General features: G+C 41.9%; 1 protein-coding gene across 3 annotated transcripts in view; it reads left to right on the forward strand.

The window, feature by feature from the left end:
• Positions 1-24121, forward strand: part of cdadc1 (cytidine and dCMP deaminase domain containing 1) — a 36968-nt gene extending 12847 nt beyond the window's left edge. The window contains exons 3-10 of one of the 3 annotated variants that reach the window (XM_078409424.1): positions 2480-2657; positions 3392-3967; positions 6576-6625; positions 9354-9526; positions 13671-13860; positions 16712-16758; positions 19946-20000; positions 20678-20871. In XM_078409424.1, the coding sequence (XP_078265550.1) occupies positions 2480-2657; positions 3392-3967; positions 6576-6625; positions 9354-9526; positions 13671-13860; positions 16712-16758; positions 19946-20000; positions 20678-20737 (1329 nt within the window). In that variant the 3' untranslated portion in view covers positions 20738-20871. Of the gene's footprint in view, positions 1-2479; positions 2658-3391; positions 3968-6575; positions 6626-9353; positions 9527-13670; positions 13861-16711; positions 16759-19945; positions 20001-20677 lie in introns of all 3 variants that reach the window. The other 2 variants (XM_078409423.1, XM_078409425.1) reach the window with 2 other exon arrangements.
• Positions 24122-24736: the final 615 nt, after the last annotated feature.

The following is a 24736-nucleotide window of genomic DNA, read 5'->3' on the forward strand; positions in this document are numbered from 1 at the left end:
GGGCCAAGTGCTTGATCAGGGCCAGGTGCATGAGCAGATTGTGGCTGTTGTACTGGGTCGGGATCAGAGCTGGATGTGAGTGTGTCAGGCCAGAGCTGGGTTCGAGAGCCTGGGGTGGGGAGTAAGAAGGCTTGTTATGCACATACTCATGTGCAAGTGTGACATGGAATATTGCATACATAAAGTTCTTCATATTTATATACATTGCTTACATTCTACATTACAAATCACATTTATCGTCAATTTGCTGAATAGCTTAAATGTATTAAAAACTTTATTTAATTACTATTTTCAACCTTAGAATATATAGAGCATAAAACCTTCTGCTCACTATACTCCATGCGGACAGCTATCAGATAGGCAAAATGTGTACTTTAATTTTTTACCAAATTGTCAAACATATCCCATTGGAAATGATTGCCTTGCAATAAACAGGTCCTTTTCATGAATAAACGGGTCCTTTTTGGGAATAAACGGGTCCTTTTTAGCATGCCTTAATGACTATTTCCCGGTGGCTCTGCCATCAACCAGCATGAAATGCTTCAAGAGACTGGTCATGGTGACATCAACTCCAGCCTCTCAGACACTTTTCATCCACTGCATTTTGCCTACCACTGCAATAGGTCCAGGGCAGATGTCATCTTCCTGGCACTTCTGTCATCCCTGGAATATTCGGATAACAAGAACACCCACTTTAGGACTCCTATTCATTGACTACAGCTGTAACTTCAACACCCTAATTCCAACCAAAATTCCCAGATCTAGGACTCAGCACCATTCTCTCCAACTGGATACAGTCAGAAAGAAAAGGCTAGATTGCATCCCCTACAATAATTCTCAGCCCATAACTATAATCCATATACACTCATTACTGTGCAACCAAATTCTGCTCAAATTCTTTTCACAGATTTGCACTTGACAACACTGTAATAGACTGGATCTTGAACAATAATGATTTCAAGTACAGCAAGGAGATGAAGAGCTTAGTAACATGGTTTCAAGACAACAACCTCTCCCTCAATGCCAGCAAAACAAAGGAACTAGTCATCGACTTCAGGAAGTGGGATGGAGGACACGGCCAGTCTATATCATTGGGTGCTAAAGTGAAAATGGTTGAGAGTTTCAAGTTCCTAGGCAATTTTGTTCTGGTCCAAACATTGACAATATGACCAAGAAATCACAACAATGCTTAACTTCCTCAGAAGATTAAGGAAATTCAGCATATCTTAAATGACTCTTACCAATTTTTATAGACGCACCATAGAAAGCATCCCATCAGGTTTAGTTTGGCAACTAATTTGCCAAAAACGCAAGAAATTGCAGAGAGTTGTGGACGCAGCCCAGTACATCATGTGAACCAGTCTCAGCCTTTACTCCCCAACTCCCCCTATTGATTCTATCTACACCAGGAAGCCACAGGAATACAGCCAACATAGTGAAGGACCATTCATACACTGGGCGTTCTCCTTCCCTTTCCTATTGGACAGAGGATACAAATGTTTGAAAGCATGTTCCACCAAATTCAAGAACAGCTTCTTACCTGCTGTTGATTGTAATCATGTATGGATGATTTACCTGGATAGCACGCAAAACAAGGTTTTTCACCGTATCACGGTACACGTAACAAACATAAACCGATTTGAAACATTAACCTCCTTTTAGGAACTTGTAACATTTCCACATTACTTCTTCATTAGACAACTTTCAGTGTCAAGTATAATAAATAATTGCAAATACTGTTTTAAAGTTATCATTTTTAGTAGCAGCTAATCAACCTTAGGGGTCCAGAAAGTAAACGTTTACGTGTGGAGTCTTGCACCTTCAGTTAAAAATCATTGTTGTTCTTGTTAAACTATAACATTTCATCGTAAACAATTATTTCTTCAATTGCTTTTGCCTCTGATTTTTGGTACAGGATACCCTCCTCTTGTATTCATAGTATTTGCTTGTTTTTCCCAGTTAAGTCTCTGATCAATTATAATCCTCAGGATGTTAATCGTAGAACTCGGTGAAGGTTATGCCATTAAATGTTAGACAATCTTGTGTTGGAGATTGTCATTGCCTGGTTCCATGTGGCAGGAATGTCACACGTTATTTACCAGCCTGTGCTTGAATGGCTTCCACCTCTCCATTCTTTGAGTAGCTAAACATTGCCAAATCGTAACTCATATCACCTGTGAAAATCACCATTGAAACTGCTGAGTAAGCCAAGATGTAGAACACTGATGAGTAATTCCTTCAGCGCTGCATTGATCCAGGCAAGTGGAGGGTATTGCATCACAATCCAGATTTCTGCCTTGTAAATAGAGAACCTTTTGGGGGCAGGACATGTCCATATTATAGTAAACTATGTCTCTCTCCAGCTCTCGTACCTGTGGCGCTTATGGGACAGGTCCTTTTTTGTCAAATTCTAGTTACTAACTATTTGTAGCTCTTAATCAAGATAGAAATTTATTTATCACTGAATGTTCACTTTTAGCAAAGAAGAAATGGCCTTGTTGTTGTGCATAATTCAAAAATCATTGGGCTACACTGTTCAAGCATGGACCTACATGTTGGCCAAATTGCTGTTATTAAACATGGATGCAGATTGAAAGAATGTGATCTCTACTTTTCAAGGAAACCATGCTCAACTTGCCTAAAGATGGTTTTAAATGGTAAGTGCAGTTAAAAAGTATTTTTATTGATCCAAAATTTGCAATTAGCAGCTCTGTATACATCTAACTCTAACCTTCGAATAAACTACTTTCCTGGAGGTACCTGGGCAACCACAATTTGCTTTGTAGAGTCTGTTGTTGCATGGTAATACACATCAAAAAAACCTGCTGTGCTGTAATGGGGTCATTTGGAATTGGCAAAAAAAGTGCAATCACAGTAAACGGTGATAGTGACATTTTAAATAAAGTTAAGCATCACCCTGCGATTTAGCAGAGTTTACAAAACTGTATAACAATTAGACTTCAATATTCAGAAAAATTTGTGTGGTACTTTCACAGTAGCGTAAGGCAGGAGATTCTAAAATTTTGATCCAGTGATATTCAGAAGCAATTGCAAACTTAGAAAATAACATTTAAAGACTTGATTTTTTAAAGTAAATGAAAAAATATTAACATTATGTTAACATAATGTGAGTTATGAAAGTCACTTACAGCTGTTTTAGTCAATTAGAATTAATGGTAAAGCACACCTAGCTAGTGCAGGCTGTTTGTGGATTTCCCACCATAAAGAATGAGCATATAAATGTTTTGAAGGGAAAATGCAGCACCACAGGAAAAGAGCATGGGAGAGGAACTAGATACATGGGACTAAACAGATACATCTTTCAAACATATGTTTACTTTTGTATTTGTTTTTAATTTCAACTCATTTTTAATTTAAATTTTTTTTTTAGCTGGAGTCAATCGAATTTCTTACTGGCCTGGAGATCCGGAGATAAGTTTGACTAACGACAAGGTAATGAATAATTGCATCTCAGATGCAAAGTTGGACGCTAAAGCAGTGGAAAGACTCAAGTCCAATAGTCGAGCTCGTGTTTGCACCCTGCTTCAACCTCTGGCTTACAACATGCTTCAATTTGTTGAAGAAACTTCAAAAAAGTGTGAGTTTTTCCAAAGCATGAATGCCAAGGACTCGGATTTTAAATACGAGGACAATTTTGCGGAATGCAGAAGAAAGAGATTGCGGGAATTTGAGAAATTATTTTTAATTAGCGACAGTGACACCCACAAAGAAATCTTAAAGATTATTGGCTTAGAGAACGTGTGTGATGATGTTCATTTTATTAACTTAAGGAACAAAATGGAAGAGCTTGTTTTTTTGTTAGCAACCATCGACTGTAGTGTTCCATTGTCCGGAATATTTAATTGTGATGATTTGGATAGTGCATCCGAAGAGCACACAGATAATGAATTTCAAAATTTTGCAAGACACTGCATGGTTCAAGCCAGGCTATTGGCATATCGGACAGGTGAGATGATCAATGTGGTTTTCATATTGTCTTTATCGTCAAATTTAGTATGACAATAGTATTGGTATTGGTTTATTATTGTGTGTTATCTAGGTATATCATACCATGTATGGGTACATCAGGTAGTGCAGGAGAGAAAATAAAGTACAGAACATTGTAGAGTGTACAAAGATAACTGACCCTTTACATATATTTACTAATGGAGAACGAGACTTTAATTATAAAGAACTTTTCATAGCATGAAGACAATACAAAGACTTCCTTTGACGTTATAAAATTTTTCGATTTCTTCAACTGAGATATTATGGAAAACCCTCCTTGAGTATGGATATCACCAAAAAAAATTTTTTAATGAATTTAGTGAGTTTGCCAAGCTTCCACAGGATTATCTAACATGGAATGATTCATTCTGCAATTAGCATTTTTAAATATTTCTTAGGATTTCCAAAGGACCATTGATATGGCATCAGGTTTCACATATAAATTGACAATGTCATAGAAACATAGAAAATAGGTGCAGGAGGAGGCTATTCGGCCCTTTGAGCCAGCACCGCCATTCATTGTGATCATGGCTGATCATCCACAATCAGTAAACTGCCCAACTTCTCCCCATATCCCTTGATCCCACTAGCCGCCAGAGCTCTATCTAACTCTCTCTTAAATTCATCGAGTGATTTGGCCTCCACTGCCCTCTGTGGCAGAGATTTCCACAAATTCACAACTCTCTGGGTGAAAAAGTTCCTTCTCACCTCAGTTTCAAATGGTCTCCCCTTTATTCTAAGACTGTGGCCCCTGGTCACAGATGTCAGCTTGATCTCTCCCCTATGCAGGCAAATGTGATTAGTATAGATGGGCAAAAACTCTGACATGCATATGGTGGATCAAAGGGCCCTTTTCCGTTCTGTGCAACGCAATGAGTCTTTGTTGTCAGGTAGCTATTCCAACATGAAGTGTTGGTTTATCCATAATTTACTCCAGTCAGTTATTTGGAAGGCCAAATCAATCATATCAACCAAATCAACCAAATCAACCAAAGCAGGGGGCGTGGCTGTGTTCTGCAGCTGCGGCTCACCGGCAGTCTCTCCGTTTTTTTTGTTTCGTTTTTTTGTCATTGTCGTTGTTAAATGTACGTTTTGTTTTATTTTTAATTCTGTGTATGTAGGGGGGTGGTGGGGGGGTTGGGGGAAACCTTTTTTTCAAATCTCCTCCTCAACGGAGATGCGACCTTTACCGTGTCGTATCTCCGTTCGCGCTTCGGCCTAACATCGTGGAGTCGGCGGCCTCCAGCTGGGATCGACCTCAAAGACTCCGGTCGCAGGGCCTGGACTTACCATCTCGGAGGCTTCGGCCGTGGGCCCTGCAGACCGCAACATCGGGAGTTCGCAGGTCCCTGGCTGGCGACCGGCTTTTGGGAGCTCCAGCCGTAGCAGCTTCGACCGCCCCGAAGCGCGAGGTACGATCAACCCGCCCGCAGGCCCTTCATCGCCCTGCGTGGCCTGGCCGCGGCACTTTACATCGCCCGGTGGGGGCTCAGGACTTTCATCGCCCTGCGTGGCTCGGCCGCAGCACTTTCCATCGCCCGGTGGGGGCTCAGGACTTTCATCGGCCTGCTCGGCTCGGCCCTGGGACTTTCCATCGCCCGGTGGGGGCTTCAAAAAGTTGGGAGCCTCGATCACCTCGTGGCACCACGGGAGAAGAATGAGGAGGAGATAAGACTTTGCCTTCCATCACAGTGAGGGTATGCCTAGAGCAATCACTGTGATGGCTGTTTTGTGTAAAAAATTATATCTGTGTGTCTTGTGCTTTTTAATGTCTACTGCCGGACCCTGACGTGAGAGGACGCTGGCGTTGAGTATTCGCCGCTTTTCCGTCAGGATAGTTTGTCTGTTTGTTTCTTTGTTAATTGTTTTTGTAAAGCGCTTTGAGCATGTGATAAGGCGCTATATAAAATAAATGGATTATTATTATTATTATTATATTTGGCCCATCATGTGTGATATCCTTGTTCTAGGTTCCATCTATCTCTCTGACCAGTATCTCAGGTTGAACAACCATTTTCCGGAAAATTTGCCTTTGGCCTTGTTGCCCTCCATAAAACCCACTTACTTGACTCAGTTTTTTTCTCTATATTTCACAATACCGATGTTTCTCTAGCTTCATGTTGATAAATAAATATAAGTTATAGCATTAATTGCTTATCAAATGCAAGTTGTAGCATTAATTGCTCAACATGTTTTACATATTTTAAAGTGATAGCATATTACAGGTTGTTGTTGGAATCAATTTGACAAAGATTTTGGATTAAACTGGAATTGGATTAAACTGGAATTGACTGTCTGTCCAGGAGATCTTTTTTGATCTGCCTTTGGTCTGACGATTTTCATTTGAGAAAATTATAGTTTTAATTTGCTCTAAACACTTCCAATGTGCATCCTTTAGCTAACATTTAATACACAGATTTTTTCATGATAAATATTGTGTTCTTCAAAATTCATATTAAAAATGAATACATTACTCTGGTATTCAAGAATTTTAATGAATGAATCATAACAGAACGTTTCAAGGTACCTTTTTTACATTAATCCATTCCTGAATTAATATATTTCAGAGGATCAAAAGATTGGTGTTGGGGCAGTCATCTGGGCAGAAGGAAAGTCGGTAAGATTTAGCTTTTTGTTTAGTGTTTTTAAAAAGATTCTGCAATGCTTATGCTAAGGTCATTTGTCCTGGTATATGGCTTAGTTCAGTTTAGAGATACAGTACGGAAACAGGCCCTTCGGCCCACCGAATCCGCATGGACTAGAGATCCCTGCACATTAACACTACCTACACACTCTAGGGACAATTTTGCATTTTTAACCAAGTCAATTAACCTATAAACCAAGACACCTTTGGAGTGTGGGAGGAAACCAAAATCTCGGATAAAACACACGAAGGTCATGGGGAGAACGTACAAACTCCATACAGACAGCACCTGTAGTCAGGATCGAACCCGGGTCTTTCGCCCTGTAAGGCTTTAGCTCTACTGCTTTGCCACCGTGGCGTCCTTGTGACATAATTTGGATAGAAAATTGTGATCATTGCTGATCATCCACAATCAGTAAACTGTGCCCAACATGGATAGAAAATTGGTTGACAGGCAAAGAGTGGGGATAAATGGGTCCCTTTCAGAATGGCAGGCAGTGACTAGTGGGGTACCGCAAGGCTCGGTGCTGGGACCGCAGCTATTTACAATATACATCAATGACTTGGATGAAGGGATTAAAAGTACCATTAGCAAATTTGCAGATGATACAAAGCTGGGTGGCAGTGCGAACTGTGAGGAAGATGCTATGAGGTTGCAAGGTGACTTGGACAGGTTGTGTGAGTGGGCGGATGCATGGCAGATGCAGTTTAATGCGGATAAGTGTGAGGTTATCCACTTTGGTGGTAAGAATAGGAAGGCAGATTATTATCTGAATGGTGTCAAGTTAGGAAAAGGGGACGTACAACGAGATCTGGGTGTCCTAGTGCATCAGTCACTGAAAGGAAGCATGCAGGTACAGCAGGCAGTGAAGAAAGCCAATGGAATGTTGGCCTTCATAACAAGAGGAGTTGAGTATAGAAGCAAAGAGGTACAGGGCCCTAGTGAGACCGCACCTGGAGTACTGTGTGCAGTTTTGGTCTCCAAATTTGAGGAAGGATATTCTTGCTATTGAGGGCGTGCAGCGTAGGTTTACTAGGTTAATTCCCAGAATGGCGGGACTGTCATATGTTGAAAGACTACGGGACTGTCATATGTTGAAAGACTGGAGCGACTAGGCTTGTATACACTGGAATTTAGAAGGATGAGAAGGGGATCTTATCGAAATGTATAAGATTATTAAGGGGTTGGACATGTTAGAGGCAGGAAACATGTTCCCAATGTGGGAGGAGTCCAGAACCAGGGTCCACAGTTTAAGAATAAAGGGTAGGCCATTTAGAACAGAGATGAGGAAAAACTTTTTCAGTCAGAGAGTTGTGAATCTGTGGAATTCTCTGCCTCAGAAGGCAGTGGAGGCCAATTCTCTGAATGCATTCAAGAGAGAGCTAGATAGAGTTCTTAAGGATAGCGGAGTCAGGGGGGTATGGGGAGAAGGCAGGAACGGGGTACTGATTGTGAATGATCAGCCATGATCACATTGAATGGCTCGAAGGGCCGAATGGCCTCCACCTGCACCTATGGTCTATTGTCTATTGTTTTCAGAAATACTAGTTAATGAGCATTACCTCTTCACTCAGTCGTGCAGCTCTATATAGGGCGGCACGGTAGCGCAGCGGTAGAGTTGCTGCTTTACAGCGAATGCAGCGCCGGAGACACAGGTTCGATCCTGACTACGGGTGCTGCACTGTAAGGAGTTTGTACGTTCTCCCCGTGACCTGCATGGGTTTTCTCCGAGATCTTCGGTTTCCTCCCACACTCCAAAGACGTACAGGTATGTAGGTTAATTGGCTGGGTAAATGTAAAAATTGTCCCTAGTGGGTGTAGGATAGTGTTAATGTACGGGGATCACTGGGCGGCACGGACTTGGAGGGCCGAAAAGGCCTGTTTCCGGCTGTAGGTATATGATATGATATGATATGATATATAGCCACGGTCAATTTCATTTTTAACCATTGCCAGCATTGCTCAGACACTTCGATCATGACACTTCGCTTTTTATTTTCTCTTTCTTTCTTCAACCAATTGTATGTCCCACCTTCTTTTGAGATGGATACCTGCCTGAATTTAGTCAAAGCTTTGTTTACCTTGAGCGAAAAGACCAGCAGTGCCCTCGGGACTCCTGACAAATGTTTTCTCATTTTTCATCAAATAATTGATTTATCTTTATTGTAGGATAATTATGATGGCACAGCAGCAAGGTATCTAATCTGATATAGCTTGGAAACAAAAGGGATAGCGGACTTTTTAAATAGAGTCTAAAGCGACTTAGTCGCTTCTAAAACCAAATTTGAAAATTTTCACCCCACCAGCCTACGTGACACAAGCTGGTGACCCACTCAGTGAACATTTTCTTTTGTAGTTTAAAATATTAACAACTTACTAGGAATTTAACTTAGTTACCAGGTTGCTCAGAATGGATCCTTCACATGTATTACACTCAGTGAACATTATTTTTTTGTTTAAAACATTAACAACTTACAAGGAATTTAATTTAGTTACCTGTTTATATAAATTATTTATTCTCACTCAGTGTACAAAAACTTTGAATTCGTTCATGAACCTTTTTTAAATAAGAGGTGGACATCTGCCTGAATTGAGACAAACCTTTGTTTACCTTAAGCGATAAGACCAGGCAGTGACTTCGGGATACCTGATAAATGTTTTCTCACTTCTCATCAAATAATTGATTTATCTTTATTGTAGAATAATTGTGAAGGCACAGGAGCAAGGTATCTGATTGGATGTGGTTATAATGCCTACCCAACAGGATCAGAATATGCAGATTTCCCTCAGATGGATGAGAAACAGCAGAAAGATAGAGAAGCCAGGAAGTTTCGTTACATTATACATGCAGAACAAAATGCTTTAACTTTCCGGTAAGCATTTATATTACTTTAGTGCAATTTACTTTGATAACTTCAACCATCTTAAGCCACTTCTGCATAAAAAAGGGGGGGAAATCGTGTCTTTCACAACCTCAGAATATAGCAAAAATGTTTTTCACCAAATTAAGTACTTTTCTGGAGTATTTTCTAAGGTTCACAGGGGGAGCTCTGTGATCAAAAGCCTTAGGGAGGAGGACGGCTCGGTAACATCCTCGCAGTCAGACATGCTCAAGATCTGCAGATCCTTTTATAAGGATCTGTACGATGTAAAGACCACAGACAGCACCGCCTCCCAGAACTTCCTGTCCTCCATCACGGAATTCTTGGACGACAGCAAGCGGGAGAGTCTGGACAAACCACTGACCCTGGAGGAGCTGACTGGCTCCATCCGTTCCTTTGACTCGAGTAAAACTCCCGGAGGCGATGGCTTACCGGCAGAGTTGTACTCGGCTCTGTGGGACTGGGTGGGCCCGGACCTGCTGGAAGTGTACAACGATATACTTCTAGCCGGCAGCATGTCAGACTCAATGAGGAAGGGCAGCATCACCCTGATCTACAAGCAGAAGGGGGAGATGAATGACTTAAGGAATTGGAGACCCATCACATTGTTGAATGTAGGCTACAAGATCCTGTCTAAGGCCATCGCCAACCGGGTCAAGTCTGCTCTGGGACGGGTGATCCACCCGGACCAAACCTGTGCTGTACCTGGCAGGAAAATCTCAGACAGCCTGGTGCTGCTGAGAGATACCATTGCCTACGTGCAGGACAGACGGGTGGATGCCTGCCTGGTCAGCTTGGACCAGGAGAAGGCCTTCGACAGGATATCGCACACGTACATGAGGTACGTGCTCTCCAAAATGGGCTTTGGGGAGGGAATCAGGAAGTGGATACAACTGCTCTACTCCGATATCTGTAGTGCAGTCCAAATTAATGGGTGGGAATCAGACAGCTTCCCCGTCAGGTCTGGAGTCAGGCAGGGTTGCCCTCTTTCCCCTGTCTTGTTCATCTGTTGCATTGAACCCTTTGCCGAATCCATCAGGAAGGATGCGAGCATAAGAGGAGTGACATTGCCAGGCAGTGGGGGCACTCAGGTCAAGGCCTCCCTGTACATGGACGATGTCGCCGTCTTCTGCTCGGATCCAGGGTCGGTCCGCAGACTGATCAGCGTCTGCGACCAGTTTGAGTTGGCCACGGGGGCCAGGGTAAACCGCAGGAAGAGCGAGGCCATGCTCTTTGGCAACTGGCCCGACCGATCTTCCATCCCCTTCACCATCAAGCCTGACTTCCTGAAGGTGCTGGGGATCTGGTTCGGGAAGGCTGAGGCATGTAACAAAAATTGGCTGGAGCGGATAGCCAGGGTGGGGAAGAAGCTGGAGCTGTGGAAGCAGCGCTCCCTCTCCATCACGGGGAAAAACCTGGTCATCAGGTGTGAGGTGCTCTCGGGGCTACTGTACTTGGCGCAAGTGTGGCCCGTCCCTCCCTCCCACGCCAAGGGGATCACCCGGGCCGTCTTCCGCTTCATCTGGGGGTCGGCGATGGACCGGGTGCGACGAGCCACAATGCACAAGTCGGCAGACAACGGGGGTAAAGGCGTGCCCAACGTCGCCCTCATTCTGATGGCCACCTTCGTGTGTGGCTGCATCAGGCGGAGCATAGAGCCAAGGCACGTGGGCACCAAATGCCACTACCTGCTGAGGTTCTACCTGTCCCCGGTGTTGCGAAGGATGGGCCTGGCGCAGATGCCACGCAATGTGCCAGTCAGCTGGACATTGCCGAACCATCTGTCGTTTGTGGACAGGTTCTTCCGGACCAACACCTTTGACCACAAGTCCATCGGGCAGTGGTCAGCACGGAACGTCCTGCAGGCACTGCAGGGGAATGACTCCATGGATCCTGTGGCGTGGTTCCCAGAACAGACAGCCCAGCTTGTCTGGCAAAATGCCTCATCGCCAGTACTCACCAACAAGCACCAAGACCTGGCTTGGCTGGCGGTGAGGGGAGCCCTCTCAGTCAGATCCTTCCTGCACCGCCGGAACCTCACTACCAGCGCACGATGCCCTCGGGACGGCTGCTACGGAGAGGAGACGGTGGCCCACCTCTTCAAAGAGTGTGGATTTGCCAGGAGAGTCTGGAGAGGTCTGCAGGGGTCCCTGTCACGATTCATTCCGAGCAGCTCCGTCACAGAGGACTCTGTGCTCTACGGACTGTTCCCAGGGACGCATTCCGAGACTGACATCGAGTGCTGCTGGAAGGTCATCAACTCGGTGAAAGACGCTCTTTGGTCTGCCCGATCCTTGTTGACCTCCCAGCGGAGCGAGCTATCCGTCAAGGAATGTTGCCGACTGGCCCACTGCAGACTGCAGGAGTACGTGCTGAGGGACGCTCTGAAGCTCGGTGCAGCCAACGCCAAGGCCCTGTGGGGGAGGACCACAGTCTAGGGTCCTTCCGCTGCTGGACATGGGGGGGGGGCAGGGTGTGGTGGAGAGAGACGCCCCTCCAAATAAGGGATACTGGGTAAATGTATGTAAATGTAAGTAAATGTCTAAGTAAATGCCTGTATTGAATGTGTAACCTCCGGAAATGTCGGATGGGTTTGTTTAAAAAAGATGTTTTGTAAATGATATTTATTACTTGAATAAAGTATTTTTTGATATAAAAAAAAATAAAAAATAAAAAAATAAAAATAAAAAAATTCTAAGGCAAGATTAAGAATTACTTGCTTAAACTCTGGTTTCTAAGGTGACTAATTCCAATGTGGGAATCATAGACTCTTCTACAAATGAAGCAGCTTGTTTGTACGATGGAGTGCTCCTTAGGTTATTGACCCTGAGCTTCTGTCCGCTTTGAATGGATGGTTATGAAAATGTCAATACCAATTCAAATTAGCAATAAACAAAATGCTGGAGGAACTAAGGAAGCCAGGCGATAACTGTGGAGGGAAATGGACAGATCAGAATCCATCCTCTGACTGATGATGTAGAGGGGAGAAAACTAGTGGAGAGAGGTGAGGGGTAGTGGGGCAAAAACTGGCAAATAACAGGTGGATTCAGATGAGGAAAGGTTGATTGGCAGATGAATCGGGGGGGGGGGGAATTGAGAGAATTCAATGGTCATGCCATTGAGTTGTAAGCTACTCAAGTGGAATATGAGGTGCTGTTCTAGTTTGCATGTAGTCTCACTCTCACAGTGTAGGAGGCTGAGTATAGAAAGATTGTTATGATTCCTCCCACTCTCTTACAATCAAACGTATAGATACTGATTTCTTCGAGCTACGTGGACTACGCATCTCCCCCCCCCTATCGTAAGGCCACCAGTTCTTTCTCCATCTTTTTCCTTCACCTCTCTCCACCAGCTTTATCACCTCTATTTCATTAGTCTGAAGAAGGACCCTGATCCAGAATTGCCTCGCCCGCCAAATTTCTCCAACATTGTGGTTTTTGCTCAAAATTCAAGCATATGTGATCTATTGTGTCACCAATCTGAATGATCATTCTCTTTTTTGAGCAGTCATGGGTCAGTAGGATTGTTATTTATTCTCACGGAGACTTTGAGCATATAATTGAATCTTATTTTCTACGGCTGGCAATCTCCTTCAGAAAATGATCTCACTCAAGGAATAGCTCCTCATATAATGCACCTTTTATAAGGTGATTGGTACTCACATTAGTTGGAAGATAAATGTGACACACGGTACAAAGTACTTTCTGGCTTGTACTCATTTTAATTATGCTTTATGGTTTGTCTATTTTCATTGTGCTTGAAACATGACATAGAATGCTGTTAAATATTAAATAATTTGATATTGCAATAAATTTACAGAATTGAGATATTGTGCATCCTTATCCGTAGTGTACAAATACTGAGCGATCCATCCCTTTATTGCAGATAAAGTGCCTTATAACCTTATTCAGGGAGTGCATGTTGAAAGTAACAATGATCCACTAAATCATACAATTTAGATTCAAATTTAAATCTTTTTGTTTTCACTTTGCATACAACTAGATGTAGTGTAGATGAGTTCCTCGAGCAGTGAGTCCTGAGTCCTGAGGATGGTCTTGAGAGCAGATGACAATCACTGGAGAGTTATCAAGCTATAAACTGGACATTTCATTTATTAACTGTGTTTCTTTTGCAGATGTCAGGATATTAAAGAGGATGAAAAGACAATGATATTTGTTACCAAATGCCCATGTGATGAATGTATACCTTTAATAAACAGTGCTGGTATCAAACAGATATATACAGGTGACCTTGATGCTGGCAAAGTAAAAGCAGATATATCCTATCAGAAATTTTCCGGTCTGCAAGGAGTGAAGAAGTTTACAGTAAGTATCACATTACAAATCATATAAGAAAATAACTGCAGATGCTGGTACAAATCGAAGGTATTTATTCACAAAATGCTGGAGTAACTGCAGCAAATCATAAATGCACAAACAATGACATTACAAATCATAAATGCAGGATCAGAAGATAAATTAATCCTTGTGTTGCTGACATGGTAATATTGACACTAAGATAATATTGCATATTGAGCCAATGAGATAGCGAAGATTGAATCCTGGTAATCAGGCAAATTCTGGTAAGTGCCACTTTTCCGATATTCATGCACACACACACACACACACACATGAATCCCAAACTGTTTGCTGGGGTTTGCCAAAATATGCTTTAATGTTGGGTTCCATGTGGAGTCTAGATGTAGAATGCAAACTTGCTGCAGTTTCCTACCATTTGTGTTCTGGAGGGTATTCATTTCAATGGAGACTTATGTCTACAGGGGATCTGGGTATGTCATAGATAATTTGCATTAAAAATTTTTTTTTTTATGTATTTAAACATTTTTAATTGCTTGTAAGTGTTTCAAGTGTTAAAACAAAACAAATTGCTTCTTAGTTTTTGAATATCTAAGTATCTCTGATATTCAATGTTCTTGATGAGTCAAACCAGGGTCTAAGATGGAAAACAGACAACTGCGGAGGCCCTGAGATATTTGCATCATCTTTAGTCACAGGTAACTGGACTGTTGGCTAATCTTGGACCACTATATAAGAAGGGCAGCAAGGACAAATGAGGGAACTCCAAGCTGGTGAGCCTGATGTCAGTAGTGGAGGGGCTTTTTAGGGAAATGATCTACCGGCATTTTATAGGCATGGACTGATTAGGGATAGTCAGCATGGCTTTGTGTGGAAAATCGATTGTTTGAGGACAGTGGACCTTGTCTATATGGACTTTAACAAGGCCTTTGGCAAGGTTCTGCATGGTAGGCTTGTCTGGTAGAGGATAGTTGTAGAGGGTTATTTTCCTGATTGCAGGTCAATGACCAGTAGTATGCCGCAGGCATTGGTGCTGGGTTCACTAATGTGTGTTGTATGCATTAACGATTTGGATGACATTGTAGTTAACATTGTAAGCAAATTGGCAGATGACATCAACATTGGTGGGATAGTAGACAGTAAGGAAAGATATCTTAAGTTTACAACATTATCTAGAACAGTTCAGAAGGTGGGCCAAGAAATGGCAAATGGAAATTCAACTCTGACAAGAGGAATTACACTTTAGTATGTCAAACTAGGCACGACGTGCATAGTAAATGGTAGAACCATGGAGAATGTTACAGAACAGAGAAAACTGGGAATACAGCTGTATGGTTCCCTGAAAGTGGTGAGACAGGAGGACCATGTGGTGAACACGGCATGCTTGCCTTCATTGGGGTGGTTTGGCATGCTTGCCTTCACTGGGAAAGGTATCAAGTACAAAAATGGGGACATCATGATTCGTTGGTGAAACCACACTTGTAGAACTGTGTGCAAATAGAAAGGATGTCATTAAGTTGGAACGGGTACAGAAGGGATTCACCAGAATGTTATATGGGCTTGAGTTATAGGGGAGAGCTTATTCAGGCTGGGATTTTTTTTTTGAGGATGACAGTTGGAGGGATGATGTTATTGAGGTGTACAAGATCATGAAAGGTATGGATAAATTGAATGCTCACAGTATTTATCTCGGGGTAAATGATTCGAAAACTAGAAGAATTAGGCTTACAGCGAGAGGGAAGAAATTTACAAGGGACTTCGGGCAATCTTTTCACAGAGGGTAGTCTATATCTGGAATGAGCTGCCAGAGGAAGCTATAGGAACAGATACAATTACAATTTTAAAAAGATATTTGGACAGATATATGGATAGGAGGAGATTAAAGGGTTATAGGCCAAATGCAGTCAAATGGATCCAGTCCAATATACCAACGGTTAGCATAGAAAAGGTGGCCCGAAGGGCGTGTTTCCACGCTGACTGTTCAATGACCCTATGACATGTTTTTAACCTCTTAATCAGTTTCCATTGTCAAATGCCTTGCTGGAAATATACTCCCTTCTTGGTCCTCATTATATCCCGCCCCCCTCCCCCGACATCAGTCTGAAGAAGGGTCTCGACCCGAAACCCTTCCCATTCCTTCTCTCCCGAGATGCTGCCTGGCCCGCTGAGTTACTCCAGCATTTTGTGATATGGTCCTCATTATTATCTCTTCAGAAAAAAAAATCAAAGTAGTCAGCTGTCAATATCATTTCCACAATGAATGTCGTTGATTAGCCAACATCTTCATACCGGATGTATGCTATCTCCTGCAATTTTTTTCAATAATTTTCCACTGCTGATGTTAGAAGGGGCCTCTAATTACAAAATCTCTTACCTGTTTAAATAACTACGACATTGGTGTCTTCCAATCTTTTGCCATCATGCTAGCTAAAAGGTATGGAAATGTATACCATCTGTGCTATTTCCATGAAGATAGACACAAAATGCTGGAGTAACTCAGTGGGCCAAGCAGCATCTATGGTGAAAAGGAATAGGTGAAGTTTCGGGTCAAGACCCCTCCTCAGATTGCAGGTCAGGGGCGAGGCAAACAAGAGGTATGAAAAGGTTCAGAACAAATCAGAGTCGGCACTGATGATCAAGTGGCGTCCATTTTGGCTGTGGAAGAAGTGATAGAAACATAGAAACAAAGAAAAAAAGGTGCAGTGGTAGATCATTCGGCCCTTCGAGCCAGCACCGCCTTTCAATATGATCATGGCTGATTATCTAAAATCAGTACTCCGTTCCTGCTTTTTCCCCATATCCCTTGATTCCTTTAGCCCGAAGAGGTAAATCTAACTCTAACTCTCTCTTGATACCAAAGGGATACTGTATATGGATGCGAATGGTGGAACTAGCAGCACAACTAGGGTAGGTGAGGGGGGGGGATGGGGGGGGGGGAGAGAGGGAATGCAGGGATTAATGAAATTAGAGAAATCAATATTTTTAATTGATATTATACTGTTGATTTTTTAAAGATTCCCAACCCTCTAGCTTCCTGCTTATCTTTGCAATATGCATTTTAATTTGCTTTTATGCTGTCTTTGACTTCCTTTGTCAGCCACGGTTGCCTCATTCTCCCCTTAGTATGGTTCTTCCTCTTTGGGATGAAAAGATCCTGCGTCTTCTGAATTACTACCAAAAACTGCTGCCTTTGCTGCCTCACCATCATTCCTGCTAGGGCCCCTTTCTATTCTGCTTTAGTCTGTTCCTGCCCCATACCCGTGTAGTTACCTTTACTCAACTGTAATACCGATACATCTGATTTCAGCATCTCCCTCTCAAACTGCAGGTTGAATTCTATCATATTATGATCATGGTCTCCTAGGGGTTCCTTCATCTTAAGCTCCTTAATCAAATCTGATTCATTTCACGCAAAAAAACATCTCATAGGCTTTCTGCAAATTCCTTCTCTTGGGATGCAATACCAAGCTGATTTTCCCAGTCTACCTACATATTGAAATCCCCCATGTAATATTGCCTTTCTTGCATTCCTTTTCTATCTCCTGATGTAATTTGTACCCTACATTCTAGCTATTATTCAGAGGCCTATGTACAACTCCTATCAGGGTACTTTTACCCTTGCATTTTCTTAACTCCACACACAAGTATTCTACATCTTCCGAACCCATGTCATTACATGCAAAGGTTTGGATTTCATTCTTTACCAGCAGAACTACCCCACTCACTCTACTCACCAGCCTGTTTTTTCAATAGGATGTGTATCTTTGGATGTTCAGCTCCAAGATCTGAGCCTCTTTCAGCCATGACTGTAATGCCCACAATGTCGAACCTGCCGATTTCTAACTGTGCTATAACCTTATCCATCTTATTTTGTATACTGCATGCATTCAAATATAACACCTTCAGTTCTATATTCACCACTCCTTTTCAATTTGATCCCTTGACATTAGACTCTATCCCTTTCTAAACTTTCTGTCCTATTTTCTTTTCTGGTAACTTCAGTATTCTTGGGGCAGCACAGTGGTATAGCAGCAAAGTTGTTGCCTTACAGCGCCAGAAATCCGGGTTCGATCCTGACTACGGGTGCTGTCTGTGCGGAGTTTGGATGTTCTTCCTGTGACCACGTGGGTCTTCTCTGAGTACTTTGGTTTCCGCGTACACGTCAAAGACGTACAGGTTAATTGGCTTTGGTAAAAATTGTAAATTGTTCTTGGTGTGTGGGAAAGTGCTAGTATACGGGGCTGTTACTGGTTGACGCAGACTCATGGCTGAAGGACTTGTTTCCTTGTTGCATCTCTAAATTCTAAAGTCTCTCCTGCGCTCTTCTTCCCTTTAACTTTATCCATACTTGTCCAATCTGTGAAACGGACCAAATTGCAAGTAGTTAATCTAACGAGTGTGACTATCTCCTGAAACACAGCGTCCAGTAATTCTCCACGTCACCAATTTTGAGCTTGGAGTTCCTCGAGCAACTAACACTTGCTGCAGATATGGTCGCCAGAACTATAGTGGGGTCTACCAGCACCCTCAGCTACACCACATCATATGATCCAGCATCCCCACTTTATTTATACCCAAAGATTTCTTTTTAAACTTCCCACTACTGCTGCTCCGTTACTGGCCTTGAAACTGATTCGCATGCTAGCTCAGCACTCCTTTCTGCAGCCCTTCTCACCAAAGCTTCTTAATCCATAGCCTGAGTTCTGTATTTATAATAATATAATATAATAATAAATTTTAATTGTCATATGTAGGTTGGCACAGGGTCAACGGTACAATGAAATGTATTTGACAAGACAACGGGTCACCTCAGCAGTAATATTCCAAGGATAAATAAGATTTTAAAAATGACATTAGTAATGTAAAAAGACAATATTAAAAATAGGTAAAAAGACAATATTAAAAATAATCATCATATATGATTTGAAATATGTTTATGAGTTCAGAAGCCTGACGGCCTGATGGTAGAAACTGTTCTTAAGTCTGGTGGTACGCGCAGCCATACTTGGCTTCAACACAACACTTAAGCCTCTTAAGCCAAAGCCTCATTTCGTCACTTCACCCTAATACGGCCATGCTCTCAACAGGCCGCTCCGTTAAACCTTCCCTTCCTTTTATGTCTCTTCCTCAGCCAATCAAACACCTGCTTCTTTAGATGTCCTGCCAAATCAATAAAAAAAATAGCTCTCTCTCTCTCTCTCTCTTTGTCTATGTCTCTGTCTCCTTCTCTTTCTCTATCTCTATCTCTAATCAGTTCTTGCTCTTCTAAAATGCATGTGGATCCTGTCTCTCAGAATCCCTGCCAATAAGTTACCTACCACTGATGTAAGATTCAACGGTCTGTAGTTCCCAGGCTTTTCCTTGCAGTCTTTCTTAAATAGAAGCACAACATTAGCCACACTCCAGTCTTATGGCACCTTACCTGTGGCTGCTGATGATAAGAATATACCTACCAGTTTTTCCCCCACCTTTTCACAATGACATGCAATAGCAACTTCCTTGTCATAGTTTTGTGATAAGATGGATAAAGAAATAATGTACAGGTCCACCACTGATTTCCAGCCTTGTTGGATTATCCATCTTGCCGGACCAACGTAGGTCACGACCTCTGAGGGGAGTCGAACGGCCTGCCTAGGTCGCCGGGGGGAAGTCGGCTATGGGAACAGACAACCGTATTCTGACATGACCGAAGTTCCAGAACCCCGGCCACAGGAGGCATATTCGACCTGCCTATCAGATGTCCGGCCGCGGAAGTCAGTTGTGGGAACGGATCTGCAGGCTCTGGCCAGGCCAGAGTTCCAGAGCCCCGGCCGCAGGGGGCAAATTCGGCCCACCGATCGAAAATTCGACCACGGAAGTCCCGATGAGGTCGAAATCGACCGTCTCACCCTGCCTAGGCTCCACATTTTCATGTGGGACTTGTGGGGGGGGGGGTTTCAGCGCACTCTCATAATTTTGACTAGATTAAAGGAGGCGCTGAACCATCTGTTTCCAGAAGATCGGTGGTGAACCTGTATAAGTTTCTAATAGAGGAGATTCATTTAAAATCATGATTTGAAGTGATGTATATGAAACCTCTGTATTTTTTTCTTAGTGGCAGAAAAATCCAGCCAACAGTATTTCACCATCCGGTGTCCAGACAGTTCACAGTGAGTACTAGTTCAGTGATACTGGATAGTGTGGAATATAATGATTTGAGGAAGTGCACCGTACAGTCAATACAACAAGTTGTAGATCACCTATGATACTTTTACATTGCATCTAATAGGCATTTGCAGGAGTGTTGTGTCCAGCCAACCTCAATTCACATGGTCCCTGCCACAGAGTACTTACCAAGTTTAAAAAAATTATCTGGGTAAGAATTTCAGACTTCTTGCCTATTCTTTAAGCCATTGTTGGTCTGAGTTAGAAAACTACACAAACAGTTGAAGGTTGAATACAACTGCTGAGATTCCAGCTCGAGTCTTTTGGTTTTGAACGGTTCCTAAGTTGTGCATGTTGCCAATTTGAGCAAACTTTTACTCAGAATGTGTAACTCATTTACAAAACCTACAGCCATTTGATCCATCTTGTTATTGATTTAAAGGAAATGGTTTTTTTACTCCATGATGAATCTCTTTAATGTAGAAAACTGGGTGATCTCTTTCATAAGCACAAGGGAATACCAGCCAATTATCTTTTATATATCTCATTTGAATTGGATGTTGCCTGGAATTGCCTGCAGTAAGCTACAGGCTCTGAGTCCCCTGTAAATAGGGTGATACTGTGGATTCATACCTAGTTACTTCCATCATCCTTACTGCACCTTTGTATGTTCTCTCAACAGGGAAACGAGGACCAACCAAGCTGCCCATCCTTGCAAGCCACATTGCCCCAAGAATATTGAACACATGCACAATGAGCTCCATCTCAGAAGCAGAGCTACATTATGAGTCATCAGTACAGGGACACTCTCCAAGTACAGAAGATCCCCTGTCTCCCATGGCTAAAGGTGATTTGAAGAGGCCACTGATGGCTCCTCACTCCCAAATGGAGGAGCTATTAAATATGGAACTCAGTGAGCCTGCTTTCAAACGGAGGTTGGTGGAGCATCAGTGCTACCTGCAAGGTCTTGTGACTTCATTGGGTACTGTAATGAATGATGTGGTATGTGGGATGGAGAAAATTAGGTCAAGTCTGAATACTTCCATGTCTGATATCCACAATGTACTGGATCATAATTTAACTGCTTTGCAGTCCAATAGAGAGTTAGTGTCATCTCAGACAGTTTTGGTAGAAAACACATTTACCCAGGGACTGGGCTGCATTGGGGCAGCACTTCAGAATGCCTTCAATGTTGCTATATCTGACATGGGTTCTAAAGTGCAAGAAAGCCTACAGATGGGATTTGAAAGCCTTGGAGAAAAAGTACAGTCAGCCATAACAAATGGGTTTGCTGATTTGGTAAAGGAACATGCATCTGCTCACCATATCCAATACAGCCGAAAGGGTGTAGCAATCTCATCCACCAGTGGGGTCAATAGCTCTTCACATGAGGTGGGTATTCATAACAGTGGCCTGTCCCTTTCAACATCCCAACCAAGTCGGCTTTCACCTGGTTCCTTGCTGGAAAACATGGGTCCTTCTGTGGAGTCTCGTGTACCTGGAGGCACAAATCTAGCAAGCTTACAATAAGGAGGGAAGGTATAAAGACATCCTTTATAACTGAGGGATAATTAGGATACTTGGGAAAGCTTTGAATTATATAATATGGACATGGAGAATTTAGAATGCAATTCTGCTGAAGAAAGTGATTAGATGACCTCTCAACCATACTGTTGTGTGGCATGAATCACATATTAATCACGTATCAATGATGTCAGACATATAATATTTAAATTAATGACTAAGCTGATATTGCATTTATGAATGGTTCTTTTATATTACAGTAACTTTCCTAGAAGGTTCTAGCATGACTACTTGCTACTGCATCTCTTACCTATATTAAAAATAAATGCTGGAGGAACTCAGTGAATCAGGCAGCATCTTTCGAGGTAAAGGGATGATATTGATATTTTGGTTCAAAACTACAATCCGAATGCAGAATCTCAACCCAAAACATTGACCATCCCCCTGCCTCACCAGATGCTGCCTAAACCGCTGCTTACGGCAGTTCATTTTTGGTCCAGAGTACAGCACCTGCAGTCACTTGTGTCTCTAACCTTTACCAGTTTTTTTGCAGGAACAAGATATGGTATGTCCTTTTTCCACACACCTTCACAATTTGCAGGTCTAATTAGCACATTCAGACTTTGCATTTACACTACCCATCACTGCAATTCTTTGCAGTGATCACGACTGAGCACAAGATACATGTATTTGCTCCAATGCTTCTTTACCTGTTTAGAACTTCCAAGTGTCAAGGTAGCCTAGTAAATCTATGTAGAGTTCCAGAAAAAAATGTTATTTCTCTGTTTGATTCAAATAAGGGACAGCAGCTTAATTGACACATGGATTTTCTCACCTCTAACCATATTTAATCATGGCTAAAGAAATCTCTCTGGAGTCCCGACAATGCTTCCCCTGTACTTCAGTGGTCAGCAATGGAAGGCTATGGACGTAATGTGGAAAGATGGATTTAGTGTAGTTGAAAGCAACTGTTGAACATAGAACATAGAAGTGTACAGCACAGGAACAGACCCATTGGCCCACATCATCCATGCCGAACATGATGCCGTTAAACTAATCTCCTCTGCCTGCACGTGATGCACATCCTGTATTCTCTGCATATCCACATGCCTATACAAAAGCTTCTTAAATGCCACTAGTATATCCATCTCACTACTGTACCTGGCAGCTCGTTCCAGGCACCGACCAGTCTCTATGTTTAAAAAAAAAACCTTCCAACACATATCTTTAAACTTTTCCCCTCTTATCTTAAAGCTGTGCCCTCTAGTCTGACATTTTCCATCCTGGGGGAAAAGGTTCTATATCTACCTTAGCTGGCACAGACACGGATGGGCTGAATGGCTTGTTCCTCTGCTCCCTGACATTGTGACCCTATACAATGCAATTGAGTAGTCCGTTAAACAGACTAGGCCTCTTTTCTCTTGAGAAAAGAAGACTGACAGGTGACCTAAAAGCTTTGATAGAATGAATCCAGGGTGAATGTTTCTACATGGGGGGAAGATTCCACATTGTAGACTGCCACCATAAATTCCAGTGGAGAACTCAGAAGAAATGTCATGACCTGAAGACTGTTGAAGATGTGGGACTTGCTCTGCAGAATAGTTGGGTTGATCAGTATAGATGCATTTAAGAGGGACGTGGACAGACACGTGACTGAGAACAGGAAAGATATTTACACTATTCGATGATTAAAGATAGGAGGCAATTCAAGTGGAGCATAAATGCCAGCATATTCAAGTTGGATTGAATGACCTGTTTCTGTTGTGCACCTCTTCTTATTTAAAAAAAAATCTTTTGATACTGTATTGTTTCACACCGTATCATAAAATTAATTTTTTCACAAATTGCTGTCCAATTAAAAGGTACTTAAACGAGTTGATAAGTGAGTTAAAAACTCTCTTCTCTGCTGTGGAAGTCCAGAATAACATCAAAAGCACCACACAGATGTGAAACTTTGCAAATCCAGACATTGCCTTTTTTTTCTCTCAAAAGCTGAGCCAATAAGTTGAAATAAAAAATTTGAAATATAATCTTATTGTGCAAAGGAATTGGGGAATTTGGAACCAAAGCATTTAGATGGAGGTAAAGTACAGATCTAAATGGATGGCTGAATGGTATTCCGAGATGAGTGGTTCAAACTAGTTCTATGATTCTAAGGTTATAAGCTGTGAGCTGTATATTTGATTCGTATCAAAATGCAAAGCATTTCACTTCAATCCTTTCCCATAAACTGAATCGTAAGTAGCTATATTGCTAGAGATCAAATTGATATTTTCTTGTAGAACTGTGGTTTATCTGTACTATATCCGAATCTGTGCACTCTTTGTGTTACTTTTGCAGTAATCTCTTCTGATCTTTAATTTCCCTGTGTTCGGTAGCACAGTCTCCTTAGGTATGCTTTGTTTTCCACTTCTTTTGTGGGCTATGATAAAAGACATCAACGTTTGCACTTTCTATAATAATCAATTTTGCATGATATTGCACAATGTGGGATGAGTCAACACTAGAAGAAAGATAGATGCAAGTTTGTTTCCAAAGAATGTAATACTACATCTTAATAGTAGCATCTGTTATATTAAGACATTGTAAATAAATGAATAAAATGGAGCGTTTGAATTAAAACACTTTCAATCTTTTTAATTATGCATGGTGAAAACCTTGCATTCACAAAAAAGCAACACAAAGTACATTCAATTGTTCATTGTGGGTACCAATAATTAGTTGTTAAATTGCACAGAAGATTCATTAAGCATCAATAGTAAAATTCGATTAATTGAAAAAGGAAGTCACAAGCAATGTAAAAACTCGAGTGGTGGAATAACAGTTATCGGGAAATATTTTCTGAGTTTGTGCTGACAGAGCTGGAATTAGAGGTAATATATTTAAACTATTTGGATTTTACAGCACTAGCTAATACATCTATAGAAATGGCCTACACAAAATTCAATGTCCTGCTTCATTTGAGGCATATGGATCTGATCTATTAATTCAGTTTAAAAGTAACAACCATTTTTTACGAATAGATCTTTGGAAAGTGAAAATCTCCAGAAATCTGAGTCAAGTATATTTTGCTCTGTTTAGTCCTGATGGCGTAGATACATTTCTGAGAGCAGAAAAAGAGAGAATGTACAGTTAAAACCAACAGGGCTAGATTAAGATATAGAAACAAGGAATTGCAGTTGCTGGTTTTCAAAAAAAGACACGAAGTGCTGGAGTA

Source organism: Rhinoraja longicauda, chromosome 12 (genome assembly GCF_053455715.1).
Source record: "Rhinoraja longicauda isolate Sanriku21f chromosome 12, sRhiLon1.1, whole genome shotgun sequence".
In the NCBI taxonomy this organism is placed as follows: domain Eukaryota; kingdom Metazoa; phylum Chordata; class Chondrichthyes; order Rajiformes; family Arhynchobatidae; genus Rhinoraja; species Rhinoraja longicauda.